At 55.7% G+C, this 27996-nt stretch overlaps 2 protein-coding genes across 4 annotated transcripts in view; one reads left to right on the forward strand and one right to left on the reverse strand.

The window, feature by feature from the left end:
• CDH23 (cadherin related 23) overlaps nucleotides 1-27996 on the forward strand; it is a 394117-nt gene that overhangs the window by 328905 nt on the left and 37216 nt on the right. The gene's annotated exons all lie outside the window — the stretch shown is intronic.
• Nucleotides 1538-24379, reverse strand: VSIR (V-set immunoregulatory receptor). 2 transcript variants are annotated; one of them, XM_059397667.1, is made up of 7 exons: nucleotides 24073-24379; nucleotides 13388-13813; nucleotides 12692-12748; nucleotides 6776-6883; nucleotides 3612-3639; nucleotides 2147-2343; nucleotides 1538-1960 (listed from the first exon to the last, which is right to left on the reverse strand). In XM_059397667.1, the coding sequence occupies exons 1-7, from the start codon at nucleotides 24152-24154 to the stop codon at nucleotides 1923-1925; spliced, it is 936 nt and encodes a 311-aa protein (XP_059253650.1). In that variant the 5' UTR covers nucleotides 24155-24379; the 3' UTR covers nucleotides 1538-1922. The 2 variants fall into 2 exon arrangements, with proteins under 2 accessions (XP_059253650.1, XP_059253649.1); XM_059397666.1 differs by lacking the exon at nucleotides 24073-24379 and adding an exon at nucleotides 18390-18575.

Consider the following 27996-nt stretch of genomic DNA (forward strand, 5'->3'; position numbering starts at 1 on the left):
GCTGTTAGAACAGCACCCTCTTTCTATGGCAGCCGGCACTGAGTGTCCAGGGAGCCGATGGAATAGAAGAGGAACCCCCGGAACAGAGCAAGAACCGGGATTTTGGTGTCCTGGCCACTTCGGGTGTCGGTGCAATCTCCAGGCCCAGGCCCACTCTTTCCTCAAGGCCAACCCTCCAGCCCCCGCCCTGGCATAGCAGGACACCAACACTGCCCATGCCCTCAGGCCTAACGGAGAGCTCAGAAGCAATGCCGTGTATCCAGGGGACCTCCCTGGTTCTAGCTGCAGGCCTGGGGGCTCACTGCTCCCAGAGAGCCCAGAGCTGCATTCTTCCTCCCCCAACTCCTGTCCCCCACCTCTTCAGGCCATCCAGAGGGCTCTCTCTGCCTGCTGGGCCCTCCCGCCGGCCTGAAGTCCCAGCTTTGCGCCCCAGGGTCCAGCTCAGCAGAGCCCACAGCAGCTAAACGCCCTCCTCCGTGCACTGCCTGGGCCCTACCCACTCAAACTCATCCCTTCCCCTCGCCCCCCCACCCCATTCCCTGTTCCCACCCCCCTCACTCCCCTCCCCCCCCCCCCCCCCCCCCCCCCCTCCCCTGTTCCCCCCCCAGGTATGGCAGCCCCCCCCCCCCACTCCTCTCTGTGTCTTAAAACACTTTAATCAAAATTCCACAAAGCATTCCCTTGCACATGGTGTATAAAAACAAATCCAGGACATGGCTGGAAGCAGGAGATGGAGCACAGGGCCCCAGACCCTTCTATGTACACCCCCACCCCACAGGGTCCCTCTGCAGTGGAGACTCAGCTCAGATTAAGTGGAATGGAAGACCAAAGACAGGGCGGGGGAGGTGGAGGAGATGGGGGGCAGCTCCTGGGCACTCCTGGAAGCAGAGCAGGGATTCAAGCCCATCTCCTACAGTTTTTTCACAGGCTTTGCACTTGCTGCCCGTGGAGTTTTTAAATAACACCTCCTCTTTCCACTGGAGGGAGGGTCACAGTTGGGACAATACAGTGTGTGGTCACCTTCTGTACCAAGCACACTGCACAGTGGAGGGGGGAGGGGAAGAGGTGGAGCCACTCACCTTCCCAGCAGGCTCCCCGTGCTCTCCCTCACCGCCTCTGCGGTGGGTACTGCAACCTCTGGCCTGGCCCCCATTGCCCAAGATCCCAGTTGGCCCACAGTGGCCACTGTGCCTCGGGGTGCACTTCCTGTTTCGGGGACCCTGGCCAGTGAACTCTGGGGACCAGAGGGCAAGCAGCAGGAGCCCATTTTTGTTTAACCAGCAGACAGCTACTGGGAGAGGTTGCTGGGAGCAGACAGGTGGGAAAGGCTCCCATGTCCCCTGGGGGCAGGCAGGCCCAGCCTCAGAGCTCCGGGCTCACAGAGTGGGAGTCTGATAGAGGAGCAGCCTCAGGCGAGGTCAGGAAAGCTAGCTCTAGCACACTGAGGAGGAGTCTTTCCACATCGTGTCCTGGGTCTCAGTTCCTGGGAGGATGGCACTGTGTGGGGAAGAGGGGAGAGGAGTTCTGTCCAGTGCCCATCTTGTCCCATGAGGGCTGTCTGGTCACAAAGTTCATGTCCCAGGGATAGAAGCTGCCATAGGCTGGAAACTCTTGAACTTCTCAGATGTAAGCCATTTGGCATTTGTAGCTGGTAAAGTTCAGGTCTCTGGGGTGGGGTCCCAGCACCCCACCATCTTTTGAGATAGGGGCTGAGCCATCCAACCCCTTCTCCCTTCTGCCCTGTAGCACCCAGAGGAGTTGAGGGTTTGGCCATCAGAGGTATCTCAGAGAGTCTGGGCTCAGGTCAGGAGGGAGGAAACCAGGACCAGCGTCAAGGCTAAGGGACCACTCAAGAAGGTCGGCTCTGCCTCAGATGCACCTGCCCCAGGCCCAGCCACAGTTGCCCACCGGCCCCAGTTGGTCTAGATGGCCTCAGAGTTTGGGGAGTCAGGCACGGGTTCTGCAAACGAAAGGAGAAGTAGAATGAATGGGGAGCTTCTCGATCCTTCACCCCCTAAGCCCACACGGGGAGGCTGTAAGGCCTCACAAGGGGAGTGAGGCTGCTGCCCTGCAGGCAGGCCATGGGGAGGTCATGACCTTGCAGGCTGTTGTGCCCTGCAGGGGTGGGTTGTTGGACTACACTTACCGAGGGTTGGGAAGAAGACATCCCCAGGGCCTGGTGGAGACAGAGGAGTGCCTGGCTCGGAGAGTAGGTGCCGCCCGGACTCTGAAGGCTGCCGCTGAGCCATGTAGGACAGTGGAGACCTGGGTTTGGCCTCTGGCATGGTCTGGGAGGATGGGGAGGCCTCAAAGCCAGGATTTTCGAGTCCTTGCGTGTTGCCGCTAGGAAAGGAGAGCTGGCTCAGTCCGTTGCGCTGCCCAGGTTTGGGCCTCTGCCCTCCTGCCTGCCCGACTCCTCTGCTTCCCTCCCCGCCCCTGCCTTCACAGCCCAGATCTCTGTACCCTCTTCCCGCAGGAAGGGAGGAGCCAGGGTCAGAGAGAAAAGGGCATGGCTTACACCCATCTCCCCTGAGCTCAAGGCAGCGTCCTATTCATTACTTGGCCGTCCGCCCTGGGTGCAGCCGGGAAGCCTGGGGTCAGAGACATGCTCAGGACACCAGATTTGGGAACCTGTGACGGGTTTCTCTTTGGTCAATAGAGATGACGGCATTAGGGTTGAATGCTTATAGTATGGTGTGGGGAGCAGGGTTCTCCCTCTTCCTGCTTGGCAGCGGGACTACCTCGCCACCAACTCTGAGATCCTGGCAGGATCACTGGTAGGATCTCCTTCGACCTGTCTAGAAAATCATCTCTTTCAAACACCTAGAGGCACTCTGGGTTTGCTGGTAGAAGTAACTGGACCAAGTTCCCGAGTGGGGCTCATGCCTGAGGATACCGCCCCCAGCCTTGCCAGCCTCCATGGCCGCTTCCTGCACCGAGCACACCAACACACATTCTCCCAGCGACCATGGGCCCTGCCCGCTGCCCCACTAGGAGCCCCTGGCCAGCCTCTGCCCTGGTGGCCTGTGGCAGCCTAATGGCTTTCTCCTTGGAGTGCTCTGCAGGGAGGTCATCCCCCTTTGGGGGGTGTGCCATTCCCCCTTTGCATGTTTCAGTGTCTGTCCCCAGTTTAGCTGCTTCCTCCTCCTCCCCCAGCCTGGTCAGCTGACGCTGGGCCTGAAGGAAGGTGCCGGGCTCATCCCAGCAGTGTTAGAGCTCAGCCTACTGGGTGGGGGGCAGTGGTAAGGAGAGCACAGATGTGTAGGCCTCAGTGGCAGATGGCAGACCCTTCGCTAAGCAGTTGTGCCATGGAGGGCTGCACAGGAGCCTTCTGCACAGCTCTCCTCCTTGACAGCTGACCCAGGGCCTGGGGAGGACCCGGAAGGCCTCGTCTGTGTTCTGAGCCCTGTCCTAGGACAAGTTATCAGCAGGGTGAGCGGGGAAAGGAACCTGGTGAAGAGGAGTCCAGTCCAGGCAAAGAGTGACCCCCCCACCCCCACATTAAGTCCAGTTATGGTCTGAGTGTAGACCATGCCCAACAGAGCCGCAGGCCTGGGAAGAGACAGGGAGAGAGAGAGCTTGCAAGACTTGAAGATCTCCAGGAGCCTTACCTGTCCATCCGCACCAGCTCCTGGGCACCTGGGAACATACAGACAGAGAAGCTAGTCACAAAGGAGAGGCTTCCCTAGACAGCATCCCTGTCCCCGCTGCCAGATGCCCTTCGAGGAACAGGAGCATGGCCAGGCTGGACCACGCTCAGCCCTGGATCCGCCTTCTGCTGGTTCAGGAGGCCCACATGGCAGTGTTTGCCCTGCACGCAAGGCCTTGGTGAGCCTTGTGTTAACTGGTGATAAATGAAACTCGGGCTGCATTTCATAAGTATAGGAGACGGCGCTTGTCACCAGGAGGCCAAAGGCAACCAATGCTTTCTCCTATGGCTTCATTAGGTGTTACGAGACCTTTGATTTAAGTATCAGGTAAAGGCCTCACTCCTGAATTTGCTATTTCCTGTTTGGATACTTGCCACACTCTGGTCTGTCGCCATAACTTACTGAGCAGGAGGGCCATGAACTCAGTCCCTAACTGGAGTCCCTAACTGGAACTTTCTGACCCGTCCTCCACATTACCTAGAGGGTGGATATAGCAGTGACAGCTCTCAGGGGAGCCATAGGGGCCTGAGACCCCCTGACTTCTCAGCCATTCCGCCACTTTCTGATGCTCCTCCAAGCTGCTGCTGCTCTGTCCCACTCCCAGGATTCCCCACCCCCAAACAGGCCCCCAACCAGAAGCCGTGGCCCTACTTCCCTCTTCCTTGCGGCTCCTTGTACACTTCTCATTTGCAAGAGCTCCACGACGGTCACTGTGGGGAAACGTGGGCGGGAGGGGCACACACGGAACGCACGGGAAGTTGCACAAAGGTTCCTAAAATCTCTGCTCTTGCAAGGAATCATGGCTACCGTTTAGCAGGCGGCTCTGTGCATCGGGCTTTGGGCAGGTGCCCAGCGTTCCCTGGGCTCATTCTCTCCACCCATTGAGGGGGTGGGTTTCTGGACCCACTTTAGAGCTAGGAAACCCAATCTCCATCTGAAACCCGGTTGGTTTCCACACCGATCAGCCTCTGCAGGAGGCTGCCTGCCTCAGTGCTCCCAGCCCTTTCTCTCTTCCTCCCTGTGTATGCTCTCAGAGCCAGCGCCCTGCCTGCAGCCACCGACACACACTCCCTGTCCCCTCCCTCCCTGCACTGCCACCCCCATCTGGGCGCTTAGCCTCCCTCCTGCAGCCAAACCCCTGGTGTTTCAGAGTGACTTCTGTTCCCATAATTCCAGCAGCAGCACTTCTCACAAGACTAGATGAGAAAAGGACCCATATCTCCCCTCCCTCTCCATTTTGCATGTGGTTTCTCTTCCATCATCTCTTGGGTCTGTCTCGAAGACTCTGATCCTATAACTCATTTTTTCTTTCTTTCTTTTTTTTTTTTTTTTTTTTTGGAAAGGGGTGAGCCAACTGGCCTCCAAAATACTTTTTTTTTTTAATTAATTAATTATTTATTTATTTATTTTACAGAGAGAGAGAGAGATCATAAGTAGGCCGAGAGGCAGGCAGAGAGAGAGAGAGAGGGGAGGAAGCAGGCTCCCCGCCAAGCAGAGAGCCCGATTTGGGGCTCGATCCCAGGACCCCAGGATCACAACCTGAGCGGAAGGTAGAGAGGCCTTAACCCACTGAGACATCCAGGTGCCCCCAAAATACTTTTATTAGAAGATAAATTATTGACACCTTCTTGTTACTGCATATATTTAATTTAATTTGGGGATAAGGAGCTGTAAGCAGTTGCACGTCACAGAATCAGGAGAGGATGCGTGCAGCACTGGGAGCTCTTTACTGGGAGCTGAGTGTACCTCAGCTCGTGTACCAGCTGAGTGTACCTACCTCATCCCTTCCTCACCTGCGTGAAAACACTGCACAGATGAACACGAGCTCATGGCTGCTCCACAGTGATGACTCTCCCTGCTTGAGCCCCTGGGTTCTTCTTTCTGCTCCAAGCCCTTGACCCCCCCACATCCCCAACCTCAGGTATTTCTGGCAGTAGGCTATGGCGGGTTTTGTGAAAGGAGTGTGGATGTCCTGAGAGTAAGGGAAAGGTGACCACAGCCGCTGAGTGAGCCACTGTGGGGGCTCCAGGTTGGGCCCCCAGGAGAGAGGGCAGTGCAGGTGTTACAGTCCAGCCAGAGGAAATTGGGTGTGAGCCAAAAGCCACCTGCCAAAAGAGCAGCTCTCTCTCTACTACCTTCTGCAACCGGCCAGAGGGGAAGAGGCAGGAGAGGTGACGCAAGGGCCAGAGCAGAAGCCTCCCTACCCTCCTGCTCCTGGAGGACTCAGGCTAGCCCAGGTTCAAGGGTGGGGTCAGAGGAAGGGCAAGGGCCACTGTACCACAAAGGAGGATGAAACGGTATTTGTGGCCATGACCTGAAGCCTGGCTCCGCCGCTGACTCACTGTGAGGGTCCCTTGGTGAGTTACTGAACCTCTCTGTGCCTCAATTTACTCAGTTGTCAAGGAGGAACAATTGGAGGACCAAGTTGTCGCATCGTTAGGAGAGAAGGCATATAACATCCTTGGCACGGGACCTAGCACGGCATCCTTCCCAGGCAGGGGTTGTGGCCAGGATATTCATGCCAGTGAGCATTCTGATGATCTGGTGGGATTATACTCCTGGGGAAGAGCCTGAGTGGAAAGCTCTGGGCTTAAGTCCTAGCGCTGCCACCTATGTACTTCAAGAACACTCGGTTAATGATTTAACCCCACTAGTAAGCTCAGGTTTCTCAGCTCCATGAGGAAATAACTGAATTAAGTGATCTCCAGGATCCCTTCCAGTTCTGGTCATCCAAAGGTCGTTTTTGTCCCAGCAGTTACAATGCCGGTTACAAAACAAGCCTACCCCTACCTTAAAGCAGATCCGCAAAGGATCTCGGGGGACAGCAATTTTATAAACCAGTTTGAACCACTCTGTGTGACTATTCATTCAGTCAATAGACATTTACTGAGTGCCAAGCCAGGACCACTTGAGGCTGGTGGGCACTCAGGCCCCCCAAATGGCACACGTGGGTCCCCTCCTCTCTCCACCATTCTCCTTGCAGGGACTCAAGCAGCTTCCATCTCTGGAACAGAGAGGAAATGTGCCTGCCTCTTGCCTTTGCTGATCCCAGGGGCCGGGCTGCGGGCTGGGGGGCATCGCTTGCACTCTCACCACCCCCCAGCCAGGCAGGCGGGGATACTCACGGCGGTTGGAGGCCACCTGCCTTTGCCTGTAGACCAGGAGCAGGATGAGGGGAAGGCAGAGGATGCCCACGATGCAGGCGCCGGTAGCCAGGGCAGCAGCTGTGATGCCTGTGAGGGGAAAGAGAGCCACAGTGAGACTCCATTTTCTCCATTTCTCCTGAGGGGAGACTGAAGCCCAGGGAGGAAAGTTCCAGGCAGCAGGGGGACCCAGCTTTACCCAGGCACTGCAGCCAGACCCTTAGTGACCTGCAGAGGCAGAGAAGGCCTAGGGATCCCCTTTCAAAGAGAGCCCCATGCCGCCTGCCCACATGGGCCCAGGGCACACAGAGAGGAGGCCAGGTGCTTAGAGCAAAGGCAGCTCTGGGAAAGAGAGGGCGGGGTCTTCATCCCAGGCAGGCCCCTGGGGACAGCTCAGCTGCCCTGGGCCACAGGTTGTTTCCTGGAAAGGGAAAGCAAGTCCTTCACAGACCCTGTGTCCTGACATTCAAGGTCAGAAGGAACCCAAGTGGTGAAAAATGTTTGGAAATACATAGCTGTGATGGTTGCACCACACGGTGAGAATTAATGGCACACTTAACAGTGGTTGAAATGCTAATCTTATGTTATATACATTGTAACAATAAGGAGAAAAAAAACATCAAAATGAACAAAAGCCCTACTCATCCCAAGAGACCCCTTAGCTCTGGACACAGCTTTTGGAAGTGATCTCACACACATACAAGTCACCAGGGGAGATGCGGGTGAGAACTAGAAAAATGTGAATCCTTACCAAGCGTTTTAAAATTTTAGACTTTCTAAATTAATATATATATATTTTTTATATATATGTGTGTATATATATATATATATATATACATACGTGTGTGTGTGTGTGTGTGTGTATACATATATGTTAAAATATATTTAAGAGTTTTCTCCTGGGGCACCTGGGTGGCTCAGTCATTAAAGCGTCTGCCTTAGGTTCAGGTCATGGTCTCAGGGTCCTGGGATTGAGCCCTACATTGAGCTCTCTGCTCAGCAGGAGGCCTGCTTCTCCCTCTCCCACTCTCCCTGCTTGTGTTCCCTCTCTCGCTGTCTCTCCTCCTCCTGCTGCTCCTCCTCCCCCGGGACCCCCTGCAGAGGCAGTCCCTGTCCACACTTTCCTTGCCTGCGGCCCAGATTTGTTCCCTGCGTACACAGCAAATGGCTGCTTTTCATGACAATCGCTTTGCCCACTTAGCATGTCCCATTGCCCACGGACAGCTCTGGATGGCACAGAGCTCTACCTCATTCTGCCTTGCACCTTGTCGCCGGGCTCACCCCAGAATTTATGGAAACAGTCCCCCACTGGTAGACATGCAGATTGCTTTGATTTCTCCCCGTAACTAATAACGTAGCCGCAGACTCCTCGCATGTGTGTCATTGCTCTCTTGGGAAAGTACCCCCCCCCCCATGCAAACTCCCAGCGGGGAAAGTGCTAAGCCAAAGAGTACATGCGTTTTCCTCCAGGCTGTCTAATCGCCCTCCATGTTACCATCCCACCAACAGCATGGAAGGCTTCATTTGTTTCAGCCTGTCTGCTGACGCCAGGAGTTTAGCTGGGAACAGACGTGCCCTCGGAACCACAACCAGCGTAAATGCATTTCCTTCCCGATTTCAGCTCTTCCCAAAATACAAAATATGGGCTGGGATACCTTGTCACAGCGTCAAGGGAAGCTTGGGGAAGGTGGAAGGGTTGTGATCCCAGTGTTGCCTTTGCACTATTTATTTGGGAATAAAGGCTGTTTTTATCTCATTGTATTGCTAAACACCATGATGGTGTAAATAAGCTTTCCGGGGGTTTGTTCATACCACGGAAGAGAACAAACTGTTTACGGGCACTTTAGACCTACCCACTGGTACAGGAAAAGTTGCTGTGCTAATTACAAAGCAAGTTCAAGTCCACATTAAAGCAGGTTCCCTGCACATCTCAGCAAGGCTGCGGTTTGACGTGGAGTAGTGAAAGTAGACACATTCTGTAATTCAGACATTCAAGGATTTCTAACTCCCTGTCATAGGACCTTCTGGTGGGCACTGAGAAGGGGGTTGCAAAGTGCTCTACTTTAGTCGTCAGAGCAGGGCTCCAGACTGCTACTAAGCCATGTTCAGTGGGGTTAGATGCTACTCACTGGGGATCCCTGTCCCCACTCCAGGCCTGACTCCTGTCCCCAGGCAGAGATCCCCCTCTGTGGGCCCTCCAGGGGATCAGGATCTGGTTTCCTTACAATCTGGGTTGAGAGTTGAGGTTAGGACAGGGAGACAGGAGTCTGGGGACAGTTTTGTGGGTCCACCTGCCCTAGAAGCTATGGGCTCTTCTGCAGAGCCCAGCCTCGCCCCAGCTCCCCACCCCCTCCTACAAGCATGGGGGAGGAGAGGGTGAGGGGTCCTGCTTGATAGCCTTCCAGAGCCAGGCTCACTGGGAAGGTGACCAGGCACTGGCAGAGAGCTGCCAGACCAGCCCTGAGAACGGTGCGAGGCCCTTACACAGCAGGCTGGAGGGGAGTTCTGCCCAACCCTACCCTGCTGCGCAGTGCACCCTTGTCTAGAGCCTGCATGTACCCTGTAGGTGAGTATGTAGGTAGGTGGGTAGGTAGGTAGGCAAGAGAGGGGAGGAGGGAGTTTTTTCAGGCTGCCTGGTTCCCCCAGGAGGGGGTTGGATGAAAGCAAACCAAACATTCTGCTGTGTAGAGCGACAAGGAGGTTGCTTGGCAGGAGGTAGCCTGCTCAGGCCCCTTCCCTGGGCTCAGTGAAAAAACCACAGCCCCTCAACAATCGGGGGCTCCTTGGAGACCAACTTCCTCAACCTCTCTCCCCTCCTCCTCCAACGTCAGACTGACTTGGGCTTTCAGATGATTTCCTAGCCCAGCTCCCCTCTTACTTCCCAAAGAGACCATTAGGAGACAGGGCTGCAGGGAGAACAGAAAATCCCTGAGCCGCTTAGCTGGAAGCATCATCAGCCAACCAGGCACCAGGGCTAGGGTACCTGTGGGGCACCTGTCTTTGTGCGAGCAGGGACTGGGGTCTTTCCAAAGGTCGGCAGCACTGAGGGCAATACCCAGCAGCCCGCCCTGAGGCCCACTAAGCACAGGGGTACTGGGCAAATGTTTCCAAATAATTAGACAACAGATGTGTGCCCACTGTCTATTGTCATGTACTTGCCATCCCCTCATGGCCCACATGGTACATAATTTCTTTCTTTCTTTTTTTTTGAGGCAGGGAGGCAACATTTTTTTAAATTGAGGGTTTCTATAAAATCTGGAATATATAATATATATAATATATTATATTATGTATACATAATATAATATATAATATAAAATCTATCTGACCTTGCTGGGAAATGGAGAGGCTGTGGCAGCCCCGGCCCCCCTCAAGCATGCAGCAATTGGAACTGCACTTACAGGCTGGCAGCTGGCTGCTCACCACGGTCCCCACCCTCCCCAGGTCCCTGGCTTCGGGGACACTGGAGTTTTTGATCCCATATTCAGCCTCTTGGGTAACACGGATTGCCTCCCTGTTAGTGGGGAAGGGACACACATGCCCCCATTTCTCAGCAGACCCATGATACCAGGAGAATGGAAGTACTGCCCCCAAACCCCCACACCCTACCCAAAAGGATAACTGGGTTCCTCTTCCTCAGACACCATGTCTACCTTAGTGACAAGACTCCACCACAGCTAGAGTCTTCAGACCTCCAGAACCAAGAGTCTGGAAAGGGACTGGGCCTCCAGAGGTCACCAGCAAAGTCATCACCCTGCCCTCAACAGTTCTGATAGAAGTAGGGCGCCTGGGTGGCTCAGTGGATTGAGCCGCTGCCTTCGGCTCGGGTCGTGATCTCGGTGTCCTGGGATCGAGCCCCGCATCGGGCTCTTTGCTCGGCGGGAGCCTGCTTCTCTCTCTCTCTCTGCCTGACTCTCTGCCTACTTGTGATTTCTCTCTCTGTCAAATAAATAATAAATGAAATCTTTAAAAAAAAAAAAAAAAAAAGGAAAACACCCCCCTTTGGCCCTTGGGGAACTAGGTCACTGTGGACAGTAGCTCAGGGAAGTAGGGGCCAGAGTGAGGCTGTGCATCCCTGGAGGGGAAGGCAAATGTCAACATCTAAGAGTACAGGTGTCCAGCAAAGGAAACTTGACCTACTCTTGACAATCAAGTTCAAAGTTCTGCTTCAGCCTTGGGTTCTTACCAGCCAGAATTCCAGGCTTTCCCGGTTGACTTCTGTTTCCTTAATTCCAGCAGCTACTTCTCTAGAGTCTTAATTAGGAAAAGTGAATCAAATCTCTGCTCCCTCTATTTTGTACCTTGTTTCTTCATTGTCCCCACTGGCATCTCTAATGTCTGTCCCCAGGACTTAAATTCGTAAAACTAATTTTCAGAAAATCGGTGTTGAGAGGGGAAGGCAGCCCAGCACCTGGGCTTTGTGACTGAGAACTGGGTGCTCTGGCTGAGAGACTGGGAACAGTCCCCGTACCTGTCTGCGCCTCAGTTTCCCCACCAGTGAAATGTGTGCAGTGGCAGAGGGGACAGTCTGTAAGGGAGCTCTGGGAGCTCCTGGAAGAAGAAGGGGGACTGGAGGGTTGCTCAGAGTGGAAGGAGCAATGGGGAAGTAAATACTCATGGGCTCCCTCCAGGTGAAGCTCGGCCCCCGCGGCCGTCCACCCTCACCAGGGAGCTGCCTGGGGAGGAAGTGAAGACAGCGGTGGCCTGGTGCTGAGGCGACACATCAGGTTTGCGGTGCACAGGAACAGGGGCTTGAACCAGAGTTCCTTAGTTCCATGTGGGTCTGGCTCAGATGGAAATGTGTGTTCTAATTTTATCCCTGGCTAAGCTGTTTGTTGGTTAAAGCAAGAGTGGTTGGAGGAGAAAGTCATCACAACCTTTGAGCTGGGCTTTGCTGGGGCTGAAGTTCTAGCTGCCCTCAGTCTTTGTGCATGACCTTTGTGCATGGCAGGGGGGGAAGGTCTGCACTCTTGTATCTCCAGGGGCTGGGCCGGGGCTGGTCCACATTAGATGCCTTGTAGATACTGATGGATAGAAGGCTCTGGAAGCCAAGACACTCTCCTCTCCAAAGAATGGAGACGTCTCCCCTTTGCCTGCTGCCTCCAAGTTGCTGGGCATTCTGCCCTGGCCTCTGAGTGCCCAGACATCCCTCCAAGCAGTGGCCTGCCTTCTTCCACAGGATGCCTCCCGGGGCCGGAACCAGGGGGCTGACTGCCTCCCATCCACTGCCCTCTGTGTTCCTCAAGCTGGGAAGAAGGTGAAGTGAGCACATCCCAGCTGTGTGAATTTGGGCAAGTTACGTTCCCTCTCTGGGCTTCTTGTCCATGTATGGAAAGGGAAGGTGGTGCTGCCTGCTTCAGAGGGCTCTAATCAGACTCCATGGGGATACCAGTACTTGTAAAGACTGAGCACGGCGCCTGGCATGTCGGAAGAGCTCTAGGAAAGGTAGTTCTGTTCCCCTCCCTCAGTCTCTCTGTCCTCTCTCCCCTGTGCACAGAACAAGGAAGTCTTAACAAGCCAAGAGGACCCCCTACACACACAGCCTTCTATGGGGCGGAACGCAGGTGGGCAAGAGCAGCGTCCCCTGAAAACAGCTGTGGCACTCGGCACATGTCCTGGAGGGCACTTGGCCAGAGACCACTGTCAGGGCACCCACCCCCACCCCCAAGAGCCGGCTTCCCTGGGCTTTGAGCCTTGGAAGGGGAGTGGGCTTCTGGGAAGTTCAGCCCAATGGCTCTGGGGAAGGAGGCAGTGAAAGGGAGGGGCAATAGCAGGAAAGGAAGAACAGGGGTGCCATGAGCTTGGGGTGATGAGGTCAGAGTTCTGAGTGGGGCCTGGGTCCAAGAGGAGGGCAGAGAAGAACAGAGAACCCAAAGGGCCAAAAGGGCAGTCCCTTACTTTCACTCTCCCTGGGCGATGGTGGGTACGCGATGCACTGCGTCGATGCTGCTTTGTCTGTGGGAGCAAAGAGAAGGGGCGTTAGGTGGGCCTGAGGTCAGGAGGGCCTGTCACAGCCAGCACACGCACACACAGAGACACATTTTCTCACCACACGGCTGGGTGTGCCCAGCTCACTCTCATATCCCGGTGTGTGGATACCTGCGGGCACCCGGCCCGTTGCCTCACATGCTCTCACCTGGGGACACACACACACACACACACACACACACACAGAGTCACTCCCCAACAAGTGTTCATCGGCTCACACCCCAGGTCACATGTCATGGCCACCTTCTTGTCCTGAGCGGTACCTCCCATCCTAGGTTGGTACCTTCTCTTACCAGACAGAACCATGCACACCCCCCTCTCTGTCACACCCCACCAACCAGAGAGGCTTACACGCAGCCCCATACCCCATGACCACCTCTTCTCACCATATACATCCCTAGAGTGTCCATGTCACCCTTCTGGAACCACACCCCCCTCCTGACACAGAATCACACATGGTCACACCACCTGGTCCCTAGCAGCCCAGCCCCGGAGTAGCATTGTCACCTCGGCTCACTTTCCAGCCCAGGCCTAGCGCGCCATCCCAATGGTCACAGCCCCCGCCCCCCACAACCGGCCCTGGCAGTCCCGTAGAAGAGCCCTCACCTGTCTGCACCACCAGCTCCATGGCGCCGTGGACCCTGTGCTCCGAGTGGCGGTGTCTGACCTCCACCACCAGGCAGCAGTAGAGGCCGCTGTCCGTGAGGGTCAGGTTGTATATGGTGATAGAGAAGTTGCCGTGGTGGTCGGAGACCGACTCCAGCCCATGGCGCTGGGCCAGGTCCTGGCTGGCGTTGGCCTGGTGGGCGCTGTGGTGAAGGTGGAGGTCCTGGAACGTGAGGTTGCGGATGGGCCGGCGCTCTGAGCACACCTGCACTTCGCCCCGTGAGCTGCGGTACCACGTCTTGTAATAGGTCACGTCATGCCCTTTGGCCATGGGACCCGCGATCCTGCAGGTGAGGCTGACGTTCTGCCCCTCAGAGCACATGTACAGGGAATATGGCGTGGCCACCTTGAAGGCTGCCGCCGGACCTGTTCAGAGAGACAAGAGACGGTCTCCTGCCTGCACCAGAACCACTCCCAGTTCCCCCTGAGTGAGGAGGAACCTTGGCCTGGGGCTCCAAAGATGTGGGTTCCCCAGCGACGGGCCCCAGGCCAGTCAGCTGACCTCCCTGGGCCTCAGCTTCTTCCTTAGCTCCTGACCCTGACTCCATCGCGGGCTGTGTGGGAGGAGGAGCTTCTCCAGGTGAGGGACTCCCCTGTCCTCGGGGAAGCTGCATGAGGTGCAAGACAGGCTCTGGGCAGACAGTGGACTGGGCCCAGCCAGCGTGTCTATCTCCCCACACCACCGCCACTGGCACTGCGGCTCTGCCCGTGACCAGCCGCAGACAGCTCCTACCTCCACGCCCCATGAGGTCTGGTGGAAAGCAGGACGAGGAGCGTGAAGGCTATTTGGGAAGAGTAGCTCTTTGCCCTCGACCACCCTTCTGGGGCCATTAGCACTTTGGGCCCTACCTTCTCCTGGGGCTGGCCAGGTCTTCCCACCCCCTCATCAGGGAGCAGTATTGGAGCATCTTCTGTGTGCAGGGCCTGGGCCAGGGGCTACATCTCACCCAGATGCTGAGCGCATGGCCTCCCCTTGGGAGCTGAGGGCCTTGCCACATTGACAAAGCAGGCCTTCCTGACAAAGTAAACCACAGGCTAAAGGGCAGACTGGTGCCAGCCTACAGGGTACTTGGAGGAGGGAAGACTTAGCCATCCTGGGGACGGTTAGGAGACTTCTCGAAGGAGCAAGTGTCTTTGGGGTTGATGGATAGAGAGGATTTCAGCAAGTAGAGGGGGTGCCCTGGGCCAGGTGGCGAGGAGGCGGGAAAACCCAAGGTGTCTCGGGGCTGGGGCGAGATCAATCAAGAGAGGTCACCTCATCTGTGTACCCGCTGCCATCCAGTCTTCTTAGAGATATTTCCTGGTTCATTTTGTCTCCAATAGGCAAATGAAGCCATCCCCTGGTCCTCTTTATCCTACCCCAGTCCCCCAGCACTTAACCATGCTGATCCCCCCCAAGCGATGACCCTTAAAAAGAGGATGCTGGGGCTAGAGTCCCGGCTCCTATCTAGCTGTGGGAGCCCCCCTTCCTCACATGCGCAATGAGAAAAATATTGACACAGTGCATGGCTGTGAGAGGACAGAGTGATGGAAAGCTGAAAACACAGGACGTATGTTCTAATGCCCTTTATAGACACAGGGAGGATCACTATGGTTATTATACATTAGTGGTATTTTAATTTTAATTGGCATTTCAGAGGCTGTCGTAAGTCAGGGAAGGAGTTTGGAAATGCGTGCAGAATCCAAACCAGCACGTCTCTTCCATGACCACTGTATGAATCAAGATAATGCCACTTCCTCCTGCCCACACCCCCTTCCCTGCCTTTAGAGGCTCCCTGCCTGGGAACCTCCAGCAGAGCTAAAAGCTTTGCCCAGTCCAGAAGAAAGCAGCCTGGTGTAGCTTCAGAACTGGACAAGCCTGCGTTGGAGTCCAATAGCTGGGAGTCCTTTAAACTCTGAGGCTCAGACTCTCCCCGTCAAACAGAAATGAAAACATCTTCCTGCCAGAGTTGAGGCAAGGATTACAAATGCTTTACATGAAGTGCTCGTAAATTGCTTTGCTAGTACTTGGTGCTGGCTTCAGGGAAGCTAGACAGCTCTCCCATCCATCTGGGCAAGTCCAGAAACATTTCCTTGGAGTGAAAATAGTTCTGCAGAACGGAATGAAGAAGCCAACTCCAAACTCTTTCCCACTAAGGTGTGAATGATTTAACAACAGCTTGGGATCCTATTCTGGAGGGCTTGCATATTCAAAGCAGAGTATGGGGGGTTAGCAAAATCATGGCCCCAAAGAATATATCTGCAAGGTGGTGTTTTAGGCCCCTAGAAAGTAAGGAAGATACACGCGTGCGCGCGCGCGCGCGCGCGCACACACACACACACACACACACACACAGAGATCCTTCCATTCACTCCACCCACATGTGAGAGGGAGTTAAATCTGAGAGCCCCAGATCTACGGAAAATCTTTGCCAAGCTAAGCAGATATTTCACAACTTGCTGGCAAGATGCTGGTCTCTGTTTCAGGCAGAAATGTAGAGGCCCAAAAGGGGAAAGGGATTTTCCTAAAGTGCCACAGAGGGAGGGTCTGTTTGGACTCAGAACCTGGAGCCTGGGGGGCTTCAGGTAAAGCCAGATCTAGTTAGAACTAGAAGAAGAAGAAAGTGCAGGTATCCTGTGCTATGCCAACTCCCTTAGGGGCATGTTTAGCAACCCCTATAAGGTCAGCATTGTTTTCATTCCTTTTCCACTGAGGAGAAAATGTGAGGCACAGAGATGCTCAATAATTCAGTGAAAATCACAGTAAGTGACTCGGATTCCCCCTCACAGGCCTTGGTGGCAACTGTGGCCACAGAACTATGTGTACCAGTAAATGAAAGGCATAGTAGACAGGGAAAGGACCCTCACAGGCACCCCCAGGAAGACCGAAAACCTGCCCAGAGAGCAAGGTCAAAGAGCTGTCTGCCTTGTGCTCCCCTCTTCCCCAACAGGCCCCAGCCAGTGGCAGCTCCCACCAGCACCTCTCTCAACTCGTGCCCCATCTTCCCTATTCCCAACCCCACATCCTCCCCCAGAGAACCCAAGGCCGGAGCCAGAGCCAGAGCCAGCAGCATGTACTGCGATCACACACACCTTGGGGGCTGGGGGAAAGTGCTGGCTCAGTAGAGGCCCCCGGCCATGTCTGAGATGGCTGCAGGGGGACAGGCAGAGCCAGGGTGGAAGCAGAAGCAGGAAGTGGAGCACAGAGCTGAGCCAGGTGGGGCTGGGGGCTGCGGAGTGGACAGAGGTGTAGATGGGGCTAGCTTATGGCTGGGGCGGATCAGGTGGGGGCAAGCAGCACCCCGGCCTCCGGTGGGACCCCAGCCCTGGGGCTGCCAGCAGGGCCTCGGCTCCAGCCCTCAGGATCCAAGCAAGGGGTGGGTGAGCACAAAAGTGCCTGGACAGCACTGGGGAGAGATTTTCAGCCCTAGAGGTCATTTCCTTGAAAACCCAGGGTGGGACACAGAATTGCGGAGAAGAGCAAGGGGCGGGAGGCATGGAGAGGGGAGCATTGCTCAATCCCCAACACCCAACACACCCCAGAGGACCTCTTCCCTTTTTAGAAAAAGGAGAAGCTTGCAGTGGGATTCAGGTTTGGGGGATGGGGGACAGCATTCGATTTCACAAAAGGGCCCGACAGCAGTGAACCAAGGGTTCCCAAGGTCTTGTCTTGGTCAGGGGTTCAGAGACGGCGGGGGTCATCCCCTTATGGTGTCTAAGACTCAAGCCAGGTCAAAACCTAGGACAGCCTGCCCTTGGGAGTGTGCCCAAAGGCACAGAGTTGGGGAAAATAATGCCCGTCCCCCATTCTGTCCACAACTGCACGGGCACACGTGTTACTGGGGTATTTATATCGCACAGCTGGATTTATAATTATTTGGCAGGAGGATGTTGTTTATTGTCAGGAGCAGATCCTTTTGGACACCTGGGTCATTGTCAGAGATTGGGGAGAGAGGCTGGGGAGGAAAGTCCTCAGCTCCAGGGCGGCCGAGAACATGTGAGACAGGAAAATGACCCTGGGCCTGGGCCTGGGCCTGAGCCCAGTCACTGCGCAGCTCTTGGAGCCCAGCTGTCACTGGGTAAGGAGGCAGAGGAAGATTGCTAGGAACCTGGAAAATTCCAGGTCTCAGGATAAAAACCTTGGTCTTACAGATCCCTGGGCCCCTATCCCCACTTAGCCACATCCTTGCTGTGTGCCCTTGGGCAGGTCCTACCCTTCTCTCTGGCACCTTCTCCTCATCTCAAGAGACTCCCCATGTTCCTAGGCCTTTCCAGTTCTGAGAGCCTGGGGCAGGAGGAAGGGGCTATGTTTCCTTAGGGCAGAGGAAGGGAGCAAGAAATGGGCCACTTACATGTTAGGACTTACTTGCTGAGCGTTTTATACTCCTCTCACTAAACATCCCCTGAAGTAGGAATTATCATCCCCGTTTTATTTATTTCTTTATTTTATTATTCTTTTAAAAAGATTTTACTTATTTACTTGACAGAGTAAGTGAGAGAGAGAGACAGAGAGCAAGCACAAACACGGGGAATGGCAGGCACGGGGGGGGGGGGGGGGGGGGGGGAGGAACCGGCTGCCTCCTGAACAAGGACCCTGGTTCAGGGCTCAATCCCAGGACCCTGGGATCATAACCTGAGCCAAAGGCAGATGCTTAACCGACTGAGCCACCCAGGTGCCCATTTAAAAGATGAGGAAGCAGACCCAGAAGTCAAACAACCTCACCAAGACCACCCAAGCCTATGTGGCTGAGCTGAAACCCACAGCTTGGACAGGCTAGCACTGCAGGAAGGAAGAGCCCCCGCCCCCCACCCCACAACTCCTGCAGCGGGTGGGGCTGACACCTGTCAGAGAGTGAACTGACCCCAGGCTGACTGCAGCTTCCAGGCAGTCTTCCTGGCTCTGCCTGGGATCTAAACCGAAAACACCATGCCATCATTCCACAAATAAGTACCAAGGTCCTACCATGAGCCAAGCCCAGGGCAGAGAGGCCACCCCTGAGGGATGGCCGCGCAGAATCTAGTCTCGCTCCTGCCACTTCCCAGCGGTGGGACCCTCAGCCAAAGGCGGGCTCAGGCCCTTGTAGAAGCTTCTGTTCCGGCAGGCACAGTGGAGAGAGGCTCCTGGCTGGCTCCGTCTCGGGGTGCTATTTTTCATGACTTCAACTCTTCCCCCCCAGCAGGCACCTCGCGAAACCCTGTGGGTGTGCACGGGATGGGTGTGTGTGTGGGTGTGGAGAGGCCTGTGTATTTTCCCTGACTGGGCACGAGTTTAGCCCACGGTTGCCAAGGCGACGCCCCAGCCTTTGGAGGTGGGGCCCCAGCTTGATTAGTCGGGTCTGGGAGGCCGCACCCAAACAGCAGAACTCTGTCCAGCTGCTGCTAGTGCTTGTAAGTAAACATCCCACAGTCCCCAGCCCTCTGCTGTTGCTGGCCCGGCGTGAGCCGCAAAAGGCCAGGACCTCACCCTCCCAATGAGTGCCAAACAGGCGTGGAACTGGTCTCCAGCTCCCGGCCAGGCCCTGTCCCCCAGCGGGGGTCTGTGGAGGGTGTAGGGAAAGGCTTGGTTCTGTCTTTCGCAAGCAGCAGAGCACAGAGGGAAACAGAGTCCAGGAGCAATCAGGACCGAGTCTGCCAGTGCCGAGTTCCAGGAAGTGACCCCCGGTGCGAGGGGCGGAGCCGGCAGGTCACCGCCTGGGGTCTGTGGTCGGCAAGGACAAAGGGCATCTCAGATGTGTTTATTGATACCTGCCCCCGCAGGAAGTATCCATTCACATCGGACCAGGGAGTCTGGGAAGGGGAAGCCAGGCTCTATTGGAGGAAGCGGGGCTTCCAGCACCTTGGGAAAGCATCCGCGCATCCGGGGCTGGAGGCTGGAGGCCCGCACGCCTCTCTGGAGAGGACCTGGGCAGCTGGCCAGATGCCCCGCCAATGGATGCTTCTCTGGGTGCCTCCTTCCTAGACTCGCCCAGGCCTGTGTGCAGCCCAGAATACCAGCTCCAGCCAGCTTCCCCCAAGCATCTGGGCCTGTGAGGACTTCCTAAGGTCCAGGTCCCAGTCTCTGGGCCCTGCCCTCGGTGCAGGCAGCCCGTAGCCACTGACACAGTAGAGGTAGCCTGGGACGGACCAGAGGGCCCATGTCCTTCCTGCAGAGGAAAGCTGGCCTGGCCAGTGAGGGCTCAGCTTGCTGTAAGCTCTCTCCCTCTTTCCCTCCCCGCAACTACCCCTACCCCCATCCCGCTCCCCCCACCCCCTGGCCTTTGGTTATTGGGATAACTAGTGGGCCCCACCATAAGAGAGGACCCAGCTGGAGCTACCGTATTTACTTGGACACTGTATTTACTTGAGGAAGGCAACAGGGGTTGGGAGAACTGGGGGCTGGAAGTGGCTCAGAGAGGCCCTCTGACCCTGGCTTGACCTTTTAAGAAGGAGACCACTGCTCTCTTTCTTTTCCCCAGGGGCAGCTGACCTGTCCCCTGCCACCAGCTATTGCTTTCCACAGTGGTGGGTTGGCTCCTGCAGCGGTGGGGGAGGAGCCGATGGCGACTCTAACATAATTTTACTTTTAGTTTTATGGCATTAAATGCCATAGAATCACAACGAGAAAGGTTATCCCCTCCTCCCTTCTCCACTGCCTTTTTTTTTTTTTTTTAACAAAGGACAGCAGGTTTCAGGCTCAGAGCCTTCCCCAGGCTATAGTTTCCAGCTAGAACTGAATACCCTTATTTGGTTTTCTTGTTGTGTACTTGCATGATTTGGGTCTATTTATGGCAATGATACTGGCTTTCCATTGGTGGCAGTGGGAGAAAGTTTCCTTTTAAAATCTATTTACTTGGGGCGCCTGGGTGGCTCAGTGGGTTAAAGCCTCTGCCTTCGGCTCAGGTCATGATCCCAGGGTCCTGGAATCAAGCTCTCTGCTCGGCAGGGGGCCTGTTTCCCAGAAACTAAACTAAACTAAACTAAAATCTACTTAAGTAAAAGAAAAAGTCCATTTGAAGGGAAAAACAAGTACATATGATAGGCAGATGCTGCTGCCCATGTCCCAAAGGTAAGGAGCAGAAGGCCGAAGCTCAGGGGGCACTGTCTCAGAGCTGCCCTTCCGAAGGGGGCAGTCAGGCTCCCTGACATCCCATCGCCCAGGCTGCCGGTGGCTCAGAGGGAATGTGTGTTCAGGGTCCCACAGGGAGTGAAGAGCTTCTGCTGTTCAACCCCAGGTGCCCAGGGGAAAGAGCATCCCAGGCAGAACAGTTAAAGGACGGGGTATGCTCAGGCCCGAGCACAGAAAGTTCATTACCGCATGACGCAGGTACCTAACCGCCACGGCCTTTCCCTCTGGGAACGGGCGGCCCGAGCAACCCTGCGAAATGTAAAGATCCCAGTTAGACGGGCCAACCCTGAGCTGGGCTTGCCTTGAAGTTGCCAAGTCTCCCATCTCTGGGGAACTGAAGAGAATCTACAGGCGCCTCCATGGACATTTCACACTTTAAGTGCCTGTAGGTCCTGGCGGGACCTCCAGGATTCTTGGAGTCCAGTCCTAGGGAAACCAGTCCTGCCTTCCCACACCCTGGGCTCTCCAGCCAGTGGGGGACTTAGATGGAGAGCCAATGGCAGGTGGCTGCAGAAAGCCAAGCAACAGCTTAAACACCCCATGTCATCCACCAGGGGCCAGGCATGGTGCTCAGGCTGTGCGCTGACTCTTCCTCGCAGCCTGCGGAGGGAGGGGCCATCATCATCCCCATTGATGAAGTGATGAAGGAACTTGCTCAGAGAGGCTGAGTGACAGCCCACAGCTGTAAATGGCCATCTTGGGATTTGAACCTAGATCCCACTGACTCCCGAGACCAGACTGTGGGGCTCACAACCCCAGGTCCCTTGCTTCACCATTCCCATTATAGGCTGCCATCACGGAGGCTTTGGGCCTGCCAGTGCTGCTGCTAAGGGGACCCGAGGGTCCCTCAGAAAGCTGCGCTGCCAATCCCTGGGTGCCCCAGTGAAGGCAGGCTGCTCCTAGATGAGTAGCAGGCCCACACCTGGGGGCCTTAAGCTCACTATGTGGGGTTTAGTTGGTGCTGGTTGAAGTCAACTGCAAATGGGCCCCGAGGAGCCCTTCCTTCCTTCCTTCCCTTGATCTGCTGGAGCCTAAGACCCATATGTGGCCTATAGGGACACAGGGCTATATAGGGATAGGTGGCCTCTTTCAGCTTTCCAAAACTGACCCTCCCACCCGAGCCACCTGTTCCAGGGAGCTCAGGCCCTGGCAGGGAACCTTTATCCAGCTTGCGGGGGGAAACAGACCAACCCAGCCGGGCAAGTACTGGGCTGGAATTGCTGGGCATCCCTGGCATTGGGTCGTTGCCCCCTCATGCCCATGGGCCAGCCTCAAGGGCCACCCCAGGGGTTCTGGACAGAAGATAGTGGATTTCCTAAGAGCTGACCTTTGCTGTGTCAGAGGCTTGCGCCATTGGGTTACCCAACAAGGCCCTGCAGTGTGTTTACCATGAAGGGGAAGATGGGGTCTCCCCTCCCTAGCCTCAGTGCCCCTCTATCCACTAGTCCCAGAGTCCGGGCCTCCCAGGTCAGCCTATAAGGCCATGGTAAGGACAAGAACTTTCTCCTAGGAGTGCATATAGGGGGAGAAGAGTCTGCCACCCTTGGGGTCTCCAGGTGCTTCCCTCCACCATCTCACCCTGAGCTAAGCCCAGGAAAGGGGGATCCTGAGTACCTGCTCACCACCTCCGTGCTCCTTGGTGCTGACCCAGGCTCAGGAGCTTAGAAAACACCCGCACCAGCCATCTCATCCCACCTTCCCAGACATGAAGGCTTTGACCCTGAGCAATCCCGCCCAAGGCAACCCTGCCCCTCCGCAGGCCAGCGAGTAAGTCTTTCCAAGTCACAGGTCAATCCTCCTGACCGTGCCTGCGACCAGGCTTCCCGTCTGTTAGCCCCTCATTACACACTGTCCTGGGTAGTGTGAATGTCCATTCGCGTGCCCGTATGACAGTTAAGAATATTGAGTCCCAGAGTAGTTCAAAGCTGAAAGACCCCCTTCAGTGGAAACCTACTTCGAGCTCTTGAACTGGGCCTGAAGCTGTCCCTTTGGAGTGCCAAGCTGTCTGGGTAGCCGAGACCTCTAGGGGACGTCCTCTGGCTAAGTAGATGATACGGGGTGAGGGCTGTGACCCTCTCTGCTACCCGCTACTCTGCAAGAAGGCCCCCTACACCTTAGTTCTCCTAAACTGGGGCTGCTGAACAGAAGGCAGCCTGGCCAGGGGAGGGTAGGGGAAGGGGCAAGCGAGCAGAAGGGCCTCTCGGGCTCACTTGAGAAGAAAGGGGCAAGCAAGGCAGGTGCTCTGTGGTGGGAACGGTGCTGGCCTTCCTGCCTGCCACCATCCCCTGCCCCTTCTGGAAGCCATGTCCTGCCATGAAGCATGGCCTTGGTGCCAAGATGGACTCCCCCATCCTGGGAGAATCCAGGCCAGGGCTAGGCAGCTCCGTGTGTGGGGTGCAGGCTCCCTCCTCCTTATCAGAGGCCAGACTCCCAGCACTGAGATAACACGCTGCCTGCAGGCACCCGGTTTGTTTCTGAGGTATATTCCAGGTTCTCTCAACTCCCTCCTTTTGCTCCTGCCCTGTGCTCCCCATCCTTTCTTCTTCTGACCCGCCCACTGGGTCCTTGTGCCAACCTTCCCCCTGCCTCCCTGACTCCTCTCATGATTCAAGCTTTCCCTGGGCTCTCCCCACAATGTTTGGTTCACAGGCTGCCTGCTGGCCCCCTCTTCCCTTGAAATACAGCTGCTCCAGCGTTGTGCACGCAAGAACCAGGGGCCAGGCTATGGACATCCCTACCTCTGCCCTCCCCCCACCTCCCCACCCTGCTCTGGTGCCCCCGTGTCCTAGCCAGGATTCCCACTTGGGGTTGTGACAGTCTGGGCTTTGGGAGGAAAAAGTGGCACCTCCCTGGTTTTAGGGCCTCTGAGCATGAGCTGAGGAAACCGAGACCAGAAGGATGCCATAAGTAATCCCGGAACCCAGATGGGGCTCATGGCCAAGCCAGGAAAGTGGCCCACAGTCTCTCTAGGACTCCACACCGGTCCCTGAGCTGCAGCCTTGCTAGGATGTCAGGAATCAGCTGACCACTCAACTCCCAGCAACCAGACCCTCAGGATAAGGACCAGATGGGCGCCCACATCTGGGAACGGACCCATGCCCCCCAAGGTTCAACCAGGAGTGTCGCCAGGGAGCAGGACACAGAGTATCACACCTCCTGCACCCAGTGAGATCCTGGAGCCCTGAGGCAGGACGGGCAGGGAGATGCCACAGGTGTCAGAAGCCTGTAGGGTGCACAAGAAACTGCTGGGGCTGTCCCCACCGTGGCCACCTCCCATCCTGCAGGAGCTAGTCCTGCGCGGGGCTCTCTGTGCACAGAAGGGTTGGCAGGCAGCAGCTCGGGCAGCTGTCAGAACATGCAGATGTGCCACCGCCCAGCCAAGGCACTTGGCAGACAGCCGCTGGCCCCTGCAAGTCGGTCCCAGCAAGTAGGAGACAGGGCAGGCAGAGGGGGGCGTCCCGCTCCCCCTCCGCCCCCCTCCCTAGCCGTGTTGTCCCAGTGCTCCTCCCCAGCGCCCGGGTAGGACTCCTGCCGACCTTACCTCGGGAGGCAGCCAGGAAGAGAGCAAGAAGCACAGGCCCGCAGCGCGGGCCGCTGGCCTCCGGGACCAGGGGGACGCCCATATCACTGCCGGGCGGCGTCTGGAGCCCCGGGGCCCGGAGTGGGACCGCGGGCTTGAAGGGGGAGCGCCTGGGGCTCCGGGAGCGGCGGCACACAGCTGGCCGGAAAAGCTCCGGCTGAGTGAGTGCAGAGTGAGGGCCCGGGTGCCGGAGCCGCGGCTCCAGGGCCCACCCCCCTCTCCCACAGCGCCCCCGGGGGGCCGTGGGGGGAACTGCCTCACCGAGAGCCTGTGGGTGGGGCTTCCCGCTGACTCACAGGGCGCCTGGCCCTCTAGGTGGAGGCGACAGCCCAAGCGTTCCTGTCAACCCCGCCTCCTTGCTACTCCCTCCCGCGCCCCTCTGGAGAGGATTAGTACAGCCCTGCCGCCTGAAGAGGGTATTGCTTCTAACTTAGCGGCTACACAAGCAACGTAGGTTGTGTCTGCATCCACTCGCCTTTGAGTTGTCTGGGTGCAAGCCCCTGTCCCCAACATCCTCTAGCCCAGAGCAGGGCCTGGTAGGTACGAGGCACTCCCGGCGGTGGAATGAGTGAGTGAATGAATGAAATCTAACTTTTGTAAAGGGCCAGGCAGGTTGGAGCCCTCTTGACAGTAGATCTCAGAACCTGCAAAACCCTTGTGTGTGCACCTGTGTGTGCACATGCATGCGCACGCGCGCGCGCACACACACACACACACACACACACGGGGCACAGTTGCAGGGATACACACCAGGGGTGGCCCATCCCTACAGACGCATGCGTGTATGCATCTGGTAGGTATCCCATAGGAAATCCTTAGGGCCCCTCCCCAGCTAGGCTCCAGCACCACTCCACTTTGCACCCTCTCTAGGTCCCTGTGCCCTGGGTGTCCACAGGACAGTCATGTACCCCTCCCCAGTCCTCTACTCATGCACCCCCATCCCGCACTGTTGCCGCTGATGGCGTCTCCCACCTCCCCCCTCCCTCAGGGCTCAACTCAAGTCCTTCCCCTTCACCAAGGGTCCTGAGCTTCTCCAGCTTCTCCAGGCCTCGCTGTTCACACTCTCTTCTGCTTTCTCACTCAAGTTGCCAACCGGCTGACCTGCACCTGGGCATACCTGCCCACCTGAGCTAGACTGTGACCTCTGGGGGACCAGAGCCTCTGCCTGAGGTTTCTGAATCCCTGGCACAAAAGTGGGCGCAGAGAAGGTGTTGTGCGCTTTTATCTGAATGGACAAACTGGTAAGTGAGAAGTGGCTTCCTAAATGGAGTGGGGGTGGCAGTGGCTAGGGCCAGGGGTCAGGGGAAGTAGGGGCACAGCCATTGTACCATTGACCCCAGCCTTGCGGAAGCTTCAAGGGGCTTTGCTGGCCCACTAGAGGTCTTGAGTTGATGTGACCCCAGGCTGAAGGACAGAGGCCAGCCAGAGTCCATCTGGGTTGAGAATCAGGGTGGAGGAAATGAGAGGAAGCCAGGAATTCTGGGTGCGCCATGGGTGATTTCATCCTAGTCAGAAACTCGGGACGCTCTCAGTCCTCACTCTGGGACCGGGAAGCCCGTACAGAGGAAAGGTGGGTGTCGTGCTTTTATTACAAGAGGACGTTGACCCGGACCGAGTCCCCCTGAGATGGGCCAGAGACTGTCAGGATATAACTGGGTCCTTCATCATGATCCTGACCTTGTGACCCCACTTTGGAAAACAGCCCAGGGGCTTTTCTTCTGGCAGAGTGTGAGCTCTTCTGCCCAGAGGATCCTGGGCCCTCTTCCATCCCTGGCCAGCCTCTGACAGAGGTGAGATGGGGGTCACTGAAAGGTGAGACCCTACAACACCCACCCTCACCTAGACCATCCTTGAAACGAGACTCCCGCGGCCCCAGGCCCTCATAAAGAGAGCATGGGGTCATCAGGAGGGAAGCCACTGCCTAGCCATCCCCTCCTGCAGTGGCTAGAGCGCCTGAGGGGGCCTGGCTGTGCTCCCTCCACTTCCTTCCTCCCTGCCACGCTGCCCACTAGACCCTCCTGGGTTTGCCTCAGAGAGAGACACAGAGGCATTGCCCAAAGTGTAGGCATGGTCCAGAAACCTCAAACACGGTTTCTTCAGGGCCAGGGCAGGAAGGACTTAGCTGAGAGGGCCTTTGGGGCACTGACTTCCTCCTCAATCCAGAGGCCACAGGAAGTCAGACCCCCCTTTCCGTCCCATGCTGAGGCCCAGTCACAGAGAGAAGATGCTCTGTGGGGCTCCTTCTCCCAGCCCCTGCAACCTGCGTGATGGTGAGATTTACTTCTGGGGGTTTGGGGAAGTGGGACAGCCCAGCACCACGACCCCCATCTGTGAGGCTGGAAGGAAACCCCTTCCCTGCAAGATGGCACTCTTAGGCTCTCCTGGCATCTCAGCGGTCTCAGGAGGACTCCACGCGGGGCTCCTGGTGGCTGATGAGCACCCACGGCTGCACCCAGGACCATGAGGAGCCATGAAATGAACACAAGGGTCTTCCTAGATGGTCATCTTTTCTCCCACACTTGAGGAATCCGCCCCTATGGACATAATTATAATTCACATACAATATTCTACTAGTCTTGAGCGGATATCCCAGCACCTTGGTATTTTATACACTGTGAAGTGCTCCCCGTGATAAGACTAGTCACCATCTATCAGTGTACAACATTATTGTACTATCATTGCCTCCAGCCCCTATCCTATGCTGTATGTCTCATCCCCGTGGCTGATTTATTTTGTAAGTGGAAGTTCACACCCCTTAATCCCCTTTACCTATTTTACCAGCCCCCCCCACCCCTCCCGACTCTGGAAACCAGCAGTTTGTTCCTATATCTAGAAGTCCGTTTCTGTTTCATTTTGTTTGGATTGTTCGTTTGTGTTTTTCATTTTACATGTAAATGAAGTCACACGGCATTTTTCCTTCTTTATCTGACTTATTTCACTTAGCATGATAACTCTCTAGATCCATCCATGTGTTCACAATGGCAAGAGTTATATGAGTCATATTCCGTTGTATATACACACCACATCTTCTTTATCCGTTCATCTGTCAGTGGACACTGGGGCTGCTTCCTTAATTTGGCTACTGTAAACAACGCTGCAATAAACATCTGGGTGCACGTATCCCTTGGAACTAGTTTTTCTGCATTTTGGGGGTAAAACTACCCAGTAGTGTGATTACTGGATCATAGGGTAGTTCTATTTTTAACTCTTTGGAGAACCTCCATACTACTTTCCACAGTTTGCATTCCCACCAACAATGCACAATGGTTCCTTTTTCTCCACATCCTCACCAACATTTGTTTCGTGTGTGTGTGTGTGTGTGTGTGTGTGTGTGTGTGAGAGAGAGAGAGAGATTTTAGCCACTCTGACAGGTGTGAGCTGGTATCTCACTGTGATTTTGATTTGCATTTCCCTGATGATGAGTGATATCGAGCATCTCTCCATGTGTCTTGTTTAGCTATCTAGATGTCTTCTTTGGAGAAATGTCTGTTCACTTCTTCTGCCCATTTTTATTAAAGATTTTATTTTATTTATTTGACAGAGAGAGAGGGATCACAAGGAGGTAGAGAGGCAGGCAGAGAGAGAGGGGGAAGCAGGCTCTCTGCTCAGCAGAGAGCCTCATGTGGGGCTCGATCCCAGGACCCTGAGAGCACTACCTGAGCCGAAGGCAGAGGCTTAACCCACTGAGCCACCCAGGCACCCCTTCTGCCATTTTTTAATTGGATTATTTGTTTGGGGAGTATTGAATTGTTTAAGTTCTGTATGTATTTTGGATACTAACCCTTTATTGGATACATCAGTTGCAAATATCTTCTCCCATCCTATAGGTTGCCTTTTAGTCTTGTTAATTGTTTCCTTCCCTGTACAGAAGCTTTTTCTTTTGAT

The sequence above is a fragment of the Mustela nigripes genome, chromosome 4, assembly GCF_022355385.1.
Source record: "Mustela nigripes isolate SB6536 chromosome 4, MUSNIG.SB6536, whole genome shotgun sequence".
Lineage (NCBI taxonomy): Eukaryota > Metazoa > Chordata > Mammalia > Carnivora > Mustelidae > Mustela > Mustela nigripes.